Source organism: Protopterus annectens, chromosome 1.part0 (assembly GCF_019279795.1).
Source record: "Protopterus annectens isolate FY-2018-M chromosome 1.part0, PAN1.0, whole genome shotgun sequence".
NCBI classification, from domain to species: domain Eukaryota; kingdom Metazoa; phylum Chordata; order Ceratodontiformes; family Protopteridae; genus Protopterus; species Protopterus annectens.
In genome coordinates, this window is record NC_056725.1 from 707,152,953 (window position 1) to 707,164,682 (window position 11,730).

General features: G+C 39.8%; 1 protein-coding gene across 1 annotated transcript; it reads right to left on the reverse strand.

Moving 5' to 3' along the window:
• Positions 1-2,018: 2,018 nt before the first annotated feature.
• ATF4 (activating transcription factor 4) lies at positions 2,019-6,772 on the reverse strand. Its single transcript, XM_044062410.1, has 3 exons — positions 6,606-6,772; positions 5,715-6,026; positions 2,019-2,970 (listed from the first exon to the last, which is right to left on the reverse strand). Exons 2-3 carry the CDS (start codon positions 5,926-5,928, stop codon positions 2,108-2,110), a joined length of 1,077 nt encoding a protein of 358 aa, XP_043918345.1. The 5' UTR covers positions 5,929-6,026; positions 6,606-6,772; the 3' UTR covers positions 2,019-2,107.
• Between the last annotated feature and the right edge of the window lie 4,958 nt (positions 6,773-11,730).

An 11,730-nucleotide genomic window follows, 5' to 3' on the forward strand; every position in this document is an offset into this window, starting at 1 on the left:
TGCTGAGGCCAGTTTATAAGCAGCTCAACTTCCCCAAATCCCTCAAGTTAAAGGAAAAAAGGAGACAAATCTCATCTGTACCATTTAAACACACCGGTACCAAAACTGTGGGTTGTCATGGTAAGCATTTAGTTGCAGCCCAGTGCTCAGTCTCGCACAAAATTATATACAATCAGTACACAATTCATACTTTGAACAGTCCCTGGCAGGAAACTTTACAAGAAATGTGGCATTTTCATTTGGGAAAAATTTGCACATTCCAGCATTTTTTTAAACTATAGCCCAAAATAAAGGTCTTGGGTCTGCGGCTCATGTGAACAAGTACAGCAAGCCTTCTTGCTGAATTTCCATCCTTGGGATTAGGCAGTAAAACTAAGCCATGCAAGAACTTAAAGTGGAAGAAATGGAAAATAGAGTAAATCCATGTGTGAAAGGATTCTGGAAATTTAAGAGCTTTTGAAATGACACTCTGGCAAACTTAAAATGGAAGACTTGTGAAGTGGATGAAAAATGCATATTGGTAAAAGAAAAGCAAAAAAATAAAGCAACCTCTGTACCAGACCTTTTATATCCACTTCTTACATCTGGCAGATTGCATACAGTGACACATTTATGCAGTGCTGCACTAGTGTCAGTACTGTAAAAAAATCACCTCATGTTGCAGTGCTGCACTAGTGTCAGTACTGTAAAAAAATCACCTCATAAGTGCTAGAACCTGCACTGCAGCCTTCACCTTCTTACAGTAAAAATACTGAATGCTATTATGAAGTAATGCAGACTTGCTTGTAGCAGAAGAGAACTGAAGATGGAAATGGGCAGAGTTTGCAGCTATTTGTTGGGGGTGGAACAAGCCCATTCCAAGACAATATCAAGTTGAGCAGACATCACATGCATGTAAAGCCTTAAGGTTAGTCTTCTTGAACAGTTAAATGAAGAACAAGGTTATATTTTGAGGGCCACAATCATTGTGTTTAAGAGGCCATGTTCCTCAAGTCCAATATTCACCACTTTTACTCCTCTCCTTACAAGGGAGTAGTGAAGCCCATCTGTTCCACTTCCTTTGTCCCTTTACAGTTTACTTTTGGCAGTTTGTATGCAATCTGCACATACTCCACAATGTATGCTTTACTGTGCCAACATGTTGGGAATTAAGAAATGCACATATCAATGGGAATTTTACAAAATGTTTCGTTATGTAATGCACAATTACACTAAATTCTCAAATGTGAAGACCTGCATAAAGCCACTACAATCCTCTTTTCAGGAGTCCAGTTATTTATGCAGGTTTCACCCATACTGGACAGAATGTTAATGCACCAGCCACCCCCTTTTGAGTTTTCAAATTAATATGTAGCATATTAGTATACAGTAAATATAGGAGCTGTAGGTCCAGCTCGATCCTTGGCTGAGGTGCCTGCATGTCCTTCCTGTGGTCACGTGGGTTTCCTCCAGGTGCTCCGGTTTCCTCCCACATCCCAAAGACATGCTGGAGGTGGATTGGACACTAAATTGGCCCTAGGTGCACCTTCTGTGGAAGGTTGGCTGGCAACTCAACACTAAAAAACTTCACTGCCAATCCTGAGTGGATTGGTGATCTGCTGTGGCGACCCCTAACCAGGAAAAGCCAAAAGAAGGTGCGGCCTGTTTAAGACTGACAAGTGACAAGAGTTAAGATTACCAAGGTGAGAAGGATACAAAGTAGCATTGTAGCATTAAGGGGATCAGCAAATGTGTAACAAGGCCCTAGCAGCTGCATAGTTTACCATTGTTCGGTTAAGGCAGTCCAGTATTGGTATGCATTCTTATCACAGCCTCAAAACCACCACTCAGTTGACAAGAGACTTCTGAACCACCAGTGCTACAAGCAGCGCATTCTGCTTTCTCTAATGTACCAATCTAACAAGGTCACAAGAGACAACTTCACAAGTGATGTTACTTTGCCTATTAAAAGGCATGCCGTGGATCAAGAAAAACAAGCCAGTTACCCCAACCAATGCACAAGTGAATATACAGACACATACAAGAAAAAATATTTTTATTAGAAAATAAATAAGCAAACTGTTGCAACTAAAAAGCCATTTTATGTACAAAGCAGTATGCATACAATTCAGGTCTTTGCTTTTTTACTTTTAGCTTTTCGAACTTCCTCAATGAGATCTTTCAAGTACTTTATCTCTCTAGCAAGAGAATCTGCCTTTTCTTTCAATATTTTATTCTTATCTTCCAATTCCATACACTCACCACTTAGAGCCTCCTGCTCTGCTCTCTTTTTTTGTCTGTAACGAGTAGCTGCAGTTTTATTTTGTTCCATTTTCTTTAGTTTCTTATCTACAGGCTTATTTCCAACAGATTTTACCTTTGACAATACAGATTTTATTTCAACAGAACAGCTATATGGTTTGGACCTCACAGAGCACGGAGAACCCAGTGAGGAAGGACTCTGCTGAGGGGATTCCAAATAAGATACTGGGCTTGAACAAATCCCACTATCTGCATCAGACCCTGGGCTCATACATACCCCACTTTCCTTATCAGAGCCTAAACATTCCTCCCCTGTACCTTTCAAAACAAAGGCAGATACTGTACTTGAAACAGAATCATTTGTACTTGAAACAGAATCATCATTTGAACTATCTGATATATCCACTTCATTACCTAGCTCTAAACTGAATGAATCATCTGCAGTATGTGGATCATACTCTTGGGAAACAGTAAAGGGCACAATCTCAACAAAAGGGGAAAGTGGTGTTGTTTCAGAGTATTGCAGAGAAGGAACTTCTGGAATTAGATCAGTTACTTGTAGGTTGTCTGGTGATGCCTGGGTTGTGAGAAAGTTGCACGAGTAGAGTGCAGCCATCAATTCTTCTGGAGAGGCAGAGTCTTCACTGTAGTCCTCAGTCAGCAGAGAATCAAACACACTGTTCAAGTCTATCTTCTCTGCCATCCAGTCCATGCCGGAGAAAGCATCCTCTGAAATAAAAAAGTTCATAGTTAAGAATACAACAGCATGGAACATGCACCATGAAGTTCTTAGCCCTGCAAAGTTGTTGCACAAGAAGTTCCTCGTACAACACTACCCCCAAATTAAATATCTCAAGGTAATGAGTCACAGGCCCAAGTTTTGCAACAGTGGTAAGCCAATCCAGACACTGCTCCACTTCAGAGAGCTTAAGGGGTGTCTAGATCTTGCTTTAGACTGGCTTAATTTCCCCACTTTACATATACAAGCACAACTTAAGGAAACACCATGTAAAATGTTAAGACCATTTTACAGTCGCATTCCATCCAAACTAAATGAGTAACTCTAAAGTACTGTATTTCAGTACTTCAAAACAATGGCTATATCCTTGTCCTAATCCAGACAAATCACTCATGTGCACATGGAGGACTTTCTGCCTACACTTGTTTCTTAAAACTTACAAATCCTATCATCTAGATACTACCAGGTTAGCCTACTAGACATTCAATACCCTGTCAAACACTGTATCAAACACAGTCTAGAATTTTCTACCAGAGTAAAAATTTAATTTGTGTATGTTTTATTTTGCATTTTAAACTGTAAAAGTTTGCTGAATCTTTTTGGTGCTTCTCTCCCGGCTTCCACTGACATGCATCCAGTTAGGCTATCTCAGTAAACAAATGTAAAATAGTGAGAACAAAGCTTTGGGTAACTCCTAATACATTCACAATTTGAAGCTACAATGCCTCTAGATAGATATCCCCAAAAAAATCTACATTAACTGCTTCTGTACCAGGGGCTAGCTTTATTTGAATTTTACAGGGGTAGAGCACAATTCTGACACCGTTGTCTCTGCCAAAAGAAAAAAAAATGTAGCATACAAAGGGAGTACAATAACTTGGAAAGTATCCACAAATACTGCTTTATCCAACATCTGTTAGCCAGATACGCCTACTGGAACACAGGAACAATGTCTGGTTCAGCACCTGTTTCAAGGTCACAGTACAAAAATGAAGGTTGTGGGAATCAAAACTGCACCACAGAACACTTCACCCCTCTATGCAACTGCTGGACACCAGGGACTGAATCAACCCTTTAAAATTAAGACAGCCCTACCTTCACTATGACCAACTGCATTAAATTTCCACATTCAGCCACAATTTCAAGAAACCATTTATGAAAAATAAAGAGACCAACTTCATACTGGGGCAGACAAGTCTACCAACATTCAGACTCAAATGTGCACTAGCAATATGCATCTATGCACAGCATATACAAACTTACTGTCCTCATAAAACAATTACTTTTACAGGCAAAGAAAATGACTGCCCCATTAACCACCCACTTTTGACTTAAGTGGACAACTCTACATTACCTTTCCACTTACTGCAAGTGATTTCTCCAAAGCACACCAGACCAGCCTACCTCACATTAAAGGTTTTAAAACTGCACAAATACTGGCATGTATAACAATTCAGCAGAACGCATTCGTTTACAGATTCTATGCTACTGTGACCTTTCTAATCCCTAATCTTACCCCTTAGCAAACAAGATGATCAAAAAACAAGCAGATCCCGTATATGGATTTGCAAAATGCATTTACCACCAAAATTAGCAGCAGTACAGAAACAGCTAGGACATGTTTCTTAAAATTCCTAGGAAATGGCAGTACACTCCTCAAATTCAATGAAATTTGATGCGCACCAGTTACATTCAGAAATAAAGCACTGTTTGTAAAGCTGAGCCCATATTTTATACAGACACCACACTGAAAAAGCTGAGGCAAACTTGGGTCAACATGCATCCTATTATGCATAGCAACACAGTTCTACCGTTATGTAGAATATGCCCCCCCTCCCCCAATTCAGTTGCAATGCACCTTGCAAGGCATCTTTGGTGTCAATTATATAATTATGGATGGGGTGACAGTATTTTCAACCTTCGTATGTGGGAGAATAAACTGCAGGAGCCACTTAAGAACTTACGTATGCATGAAAACGCCTAAACAGGCGAAGGTTCGGTGGCGAATACTGAAGTGTATTAACCCACCACTGAGTTCGCGCAGGAATGGGCGTGACGGCCGTGATGGACATGCCAGAGGGCGGGGAAGAACGGCAGTGTCGTGATTGACACAATGCAAATGTAACGGCAAATTCGCGTCATCTAGCGTAAACACTAGACAAAGGTGTTGTAGCATGTAGTCATTATGCTAACTATAAACCTATCCAATGGTTGTTGGGAGCCACTCACAAATTTAACACACACTAATTTATACTTAATATCTGAAAATTTAGCTGACATCCTTAACATGTAGGTTTGCCAGTTATCTAGACGAGCTGAAGTCTATAAAGAAAGCACATGCTAAATGCCAGTTTTCCGTTTATAAATTAATTGCATGAACAGTACTTGCACCTTTGTACTTTCGGCCAATTATAAATGATCTGATTTCACATCAATCGCATCTGCGTTTTTATGTTATACGTTACACGTTGTTTTTGGTATTTTCTGTAATCTTCTAAGATATCTTGTGTTTTGGTGGCATCTTTCAAACGGTGGGCGGTACAGTCAAAGATGGTCATAGGCGGGGTTTGTGCGAGGCTTGCTACTGCGCATCTAGTGGGTTAATGCACTTCAATAAGTAGTAACATCCGGGAATGCCACTCACAGGAATAAGCAAGCATACTGAAATCAACCAAGCCTTTTATGACTTACGATTTAGTCACCTCCAAATATACTCTAATAAAGTGCCACTTACCCTTGCCGTCATCTGTACAGTTTAACAGACTGGTTGCTGACAGCAAGTCGGAAACTTCTTTCGCGTATTTGCTTGGGAACGCATGGGACTCCAGGTGAGACTTCCCCACCTCCAGGTACTCATCCAGCAAACCCAGTCCTGCGTCAGCCGGCAACGGCTGGTTGAAGGACACGAAGTCCTCCAGTGTCCTCTCGAAGCAATACATGTCCGCCATATTTCAATATAGACAGTTCTTCTAAAAATATGAAAGTGAAGAAGTCGAAGATTTCTTTGCTGTCGACTACAGCAAGGCTGTAGGAAAATGTTGGGGACCTGTAAAAAAGTGGACATAATGTAAACTTGCACACTACCAAGCAAAACAGAAAAAGTGAAATACACTTCGCGTACATCCTCATTGTAGCGTCCCCGGTAGCCTAAAAGGGCCCGCCAAACCTTGGATTAGCTAAACATACTTAAACAAGAACTGACATTACCAAATATGGTCATGACTGCCGCAGTCCAGCACTCAGCCCCACCTACGAGGACTGCGAAGCACTTACAAATCCCATGAATTAATTCGTACACAATATTGCAAGAGAATACAGCAGCAGCCATATTAAATAAGCCACGTTTTACTGCTTTCGAGTTTCTCAAAGCAGGTAGGCAAACCACTTAAACTCGTTCCAAAGAAACTATATATTTTATGGGCTACGCCCTTAAAACGCAAGCCCTTTTAAATTCACTTTTTGCACAAAACTATTCCTACGATGTCCTACTATATCGCAGAAAGTGAGATTTCACACCAGACTAAAAAATATATCATTAAATATTAAAACATTAAGGACCTCTTAAAAGAGGCCTTAAAACAAACAAAATGCTACATTATAAACACTAAGATAGAACAATACTTACGCCATGGTTGCAAGAAAAGCTGCCAGTGCTGCTATGCCGCACTGCTAGAAGTTGCGCGCCGCTGTTGCTGCTGCCGCTACAGCCCTTACACCGCCATTATGATGGCCGACACGAAATCACACCAATATCCAACAAATACTGCACCCTTTACAACATACATAATAAAATACGGAAGATAGTCCTTGTGCGCAACTATTTATACAACGTAATAGTACGTATCCTCCCACAAATCCCTCCGCGACAAACGTCAAACTGCTTGATAATGGAATAGAGTGAGTGGGTGGTGTTTGTTTTGAAATTGTCGTTGCTCTCCCATTTTCTTTGAGGCACATTGAATTGCTTAGGCTGTCTCTTATTCCTTTTAAAAGCTGAGTTGAGTTTGTATTTATAATTGAAGAATTAATGAATGGAATATATCCAGAGACAACACAGTTTGTAGGGGGAAGATATTTTGGGGTGCAATATTAAATGAAAAAGCCAACGTCTCAAATCCTGGCGGAGAGATTTTTTTAGAAAGTTCCTGTAGTAACACAATACTGCACACTTAGTAAACGTCACTATAAACCGCCTTTAAGGCATTCTGTTAAAGAATCGCACGAGTTTTGGAATATGTTGCACTTTGTTTAATCACAGGCTTGGCACACGTGTACTTAAAATGTTTATTTTCTGTACTTCTCTTGGAAACTTTAATTATCCGAGCGCATTGATTAGAACTGTCTAAATGTGCATGCAGAACAGAGCTACTTTTATAAAATCAGCATATGTGAAATTATTGTGCATAGCACGTTTAGAAATGGCTTTCTTGTTCTAAGAGGCAAAACGGTCGAAAGGAACGTGCACCTTTTGCATGTTTAGGAGTAAGAAGAATGACTGCATTTGTATGCTAGATGCATACCTCTCAACCACTTAAGCGCAAGAAATCCGTACAAAGCCTGACAAAATGGGGGGACAAAGGCCCAAAACTAGGGACATTTTAAATATTGCTCTTCTAAATTTAAGGTTGCTGGAGTAACAGGTTTTGTGTTAACATACATTTTTTTTAAGCTGGAATGTATGTCATTATATGGTGACCTCAATCCTCAGATTGTTTCAGTGATTTGCCAGAAAACCACAAATTTTATGAGTAATAGACCAAACGTGTGAGGCAAAAATCGGTGAAAATCTGGACAGTTCAGAGGTATAGATGAGTGGTGGGGTAACAATATTTGAGTGAGTGAAAGAAAGTACATTTCTTACTAGGCGAATGCGCATAGCTCTCAACCTTCCATCTATGAAATGAGGAACACTAGCCCTCATAATGTGGAACAAATGGACAAAATGTGTGACCTACTGCTTACTAACAACTTCAGCTAGGAAGACCATACAGTGGTTAAAATATGCTGTTTTTACTCGTACAAAATATCTTTTAATGAATTAATATGATTTTTTTCTATTTACCATGGATATCATTTAAAAAATTCCTAACAATGAATGTGTGACAGAGCCTGTCCATGTGGAACTTTGTGGAACATGAACTTTTTAAGACCACAAATGAGATACATTTGAGAGGTATCTGAATGTGTATAGCGCTAAGCTTGTGAAAGTGTAGTCTCAACCTGAGACGTTTAAAAGTTTAGTACGTGAAACAGTGGCAGATTAAGTGTACGTTAGGCTTTTTTCAACGTGTGCTAAAGACATGTATAGTTTTTATTTATATTTTTGGACCATACACGCAATTGGCTTTCTTGATTTAAGATTTGAACAGCTGTCGTTATAATCCACTAATGCCCATATCGGTCAATTGTAGACACTTGAATGTGTCCACATCATCAAATGTCCCACTGTCATTAAACGATCTCAGTAAAGTATTCCAATTTGCTTTACAGAAATGCACACTAGGCCTGCAAAGCCAGCTTAATGATTATTTAACTTGATCACAGCAGCTAGAGTCAGCCATTGTTATCCACAGATAGCTCCCATACCCACTAATTATAGCAGCATTGTCCACTGGATATATCATAAAATCATAGGAAGTTGCTAGGCTATTGGCCCCTGAGACCCTTATAAGCCTAGCCAAGAGCTTTGCAGCGTCAGCACCCGATGCCCCAGTCCAGCAAGGACACAGGTGGAATCCCAGGGGTGTATTTTCTGTTTCCCATGCAGTTATCCAGGTTGAGCTTAAAAAGGGACAATGAGGTACTCTGCTTGATGTGGAGATGGAGTCTATTCCACAGATGGGGGGAGTCTCTGGGACACAAATCTGTCCTGCCAACAAGTTCTATTGATGTCACAGACCAGGTTGAGATCATGTGTGCGGGTTATTTGAGTGGAGCTTGACTTGCGGATATGCAGCAGTCCCAATTTCAGATGTTCAAGCATTGTTAAAATAAGTAATAATGGATACAATAACATATTTCAGAAGCTGGTGTATTCCCACTTATTTTGCACAAACACAAAGCAAAGCCAGACTGTTAAAGAAAAGAGTACGTTACATCATACCTCAATCTTTTAGAGCCATAAATCTGGACAAAGCCATAAATAATTGGGGGGAAAAGGCCCAAAAATGGGGACAATATTTAAATATTGCTGGTACAAACCTAGAAAGTTGATAGAATAACAGGTTTTGCATTAGCATTAATTTTCTGAAGGGTACAAAATCTGAAATTCAAATGTATGCTATTATTTTCTTACTTCAGTTCTCATTGATTTACCAATAATTTGCCGGAAAACCAAAATTTTAGGAGGGACAGGCTAAAAATATGAGCAAAAAATTGGACTTCTATGAAAATCTGGACAGTTGACAGCTATGTGTTACTTTCAGTAACAAGACCGCCCATCCTTATCCAGAAGTTATAGCCAGTTTTCTGTTACACTTCATCTTACTGTGATAAATTAATACTCAATCTTTTAGCACAAGAATCGGTGAGAAAGCCATAAATAACTTGGGGAAAAAGGCCCAGAATCAGAAACCAATTTCTCTTATGTACTTAGAAAGTTGCTTTGAGTTACAATTTTTGAATTACCATGCATTTTTGAAGGATATATAGTCTGAAATTCACGTTTGTTATTATTTAATAATTACAGTCTTCAATGAATTGCCAGAAACAACAGCGTTTATGAGGAATAGATCAAACATATGATGCAAAATCAGGCAGATTCTGCAAAATCAGGGACAATCAAAAGCTATGTAGTTTCAAAATTGTTTCACATATACAGTAGCAAAGTACAGTTGTATAAAATCATACCATAAAGGTAGATGTCCTTGCCAAAAACTACTGTTGCTTTAAGGTATGCCAAACGTCACCCAAATGCTCCTTGTGCAGCATAAGACATAAAGGTGATGTTGAGGCCTACCATAATCAGAGCTCATTGCCCCAGTAGAAACACCAGTCCAAGGAACCCAAGAGGTAATCTGTAAATCTAGGAAGGCAAATGACTAAGGGGATGGAGGGAGCGAATACTGCAGCAGTGAAGGCAAGAACATCTACCGTTATGGTAAGATTTTGCACAACTGTACTATGTCCTTAGATGTACTGCTGCAGTATTCTTAACATATGTGAGAGTGTCAAAGCTCAAGAGGAAACTTGGAAGGAGCAGAAGAGACCCCTAAAAAGACTGAAGAATGGCACTAGCAAAGCCAGCCCTAGCTCTAGAGATACCATTCATCTTGTAGTGCTTGATAAATGTATGTACAGAAGTCCAGGTAGCTGCTTCATGAACAGAATTAGTATCTTAGTCCTTGAAAAAAGCACCAGAAGAAGCCATCACTGTAGTAGAATGAGCCTTAACTGAAGAAGGAAGGCTTTTGCCATAAAAAGTGTAACAAAAGAAAATAGCCTTAGAAAGACAAGAATAAATAGTTTGCTTGGATGCAGTAAGTCCCAAAAATCTAGGATGAAGAGAAACAAATAACTGATCAGATTTTCTGATAACCTTAGTCGTATCCAAATAAACCATGAGTTGCCTATGCACATCCAAAGTATCTCACTGTCAGATTGCAGAGAGGGGAAAAAGTAGGCAGATTAATACACTGATAAGTGATAGCTCATTAACCACCTTAGGCATAAAGGAAGGATTAGTGTACAAGGACTCCCTTTTTTTGTGAAAGATCAAAAAAGGAGGACAAGCCATAAGGGCCTGCAACTCAGACACCTGTCTGACAGAAGTAACAGTTTACAAAAGAACAGTCTTCCAGGAGCCATGTTGCAAGGAAAACAAAATTACCAGGCTCAAAAGGAGCCTGACTCACCTTTTCCAAAACACAATTATGATTCCAGGGAGGAGGAACAGGCTTCCTGGGTGGTTTAATATTAAGGACACCTTTGAGAAATTGTTTCATCTCAAATCTAGAAGCTAAAGGAGGAGACAAGGCAGACAAGCAGAGATAGCTGATGTGGACCTTGATAGAGGAAAAGGCCAAACCAGCATTGAGAAAACTATACAAAAAAACAGAGAACTAAAGGAACATCCACAGTAAATGGGTCCAGGTTATGATAGAACAAAACAAACAGAAAGCCTCTTCCATTTGATAAGTAGGATTTCCTAGTAGTAGGTTTCCTGGCCTCCTGCAGGACTTGCAGCATGTCCTCAGAAAAAAGGTGTCTGTGAGGAATCAAAATCCTGTCACCCACAGTGTCGGCAGTTGAAGCTTGGACAGGCAGAGATGGATGAGAGATCCCCTGGCTTGTGTGATTAGCTTGAAAGGACATCCCTAACAAGGAAAGAACAGAAGTTTTATCATCAGAGTCTGGAAAATCAGAAATAAGTTGACAGGCCTGAGAAAAAATAACCAACACATACCTAGACGTATGGGCCTGATAATTAATAGCCCTAGAAGCTGACATATTAGTTAGAAGTGTAAGCCATCTTACCCAGCCTTTCCATAGTTCTGCTGTCCTTGTCAGAAGGCAATAACTTGGGCAAAGAAAGCAATAGAGATGACATATCAGAGGCTACAGGACACTACAGATGGGTCACCTGCAGGAATTTATATAGAAAATAATCCTTAGGCACCTTATAAATCCTATCAGGCTTCTTTAGAGTAGGGGACAGAGAATCAGGCACATAAGAGGAATTGGAAAAAGCATCCAGAAAGCAGCCAAAACAGGAGGAATAGCCACAGGTTTAGGAGATTCCAACTGCAGCA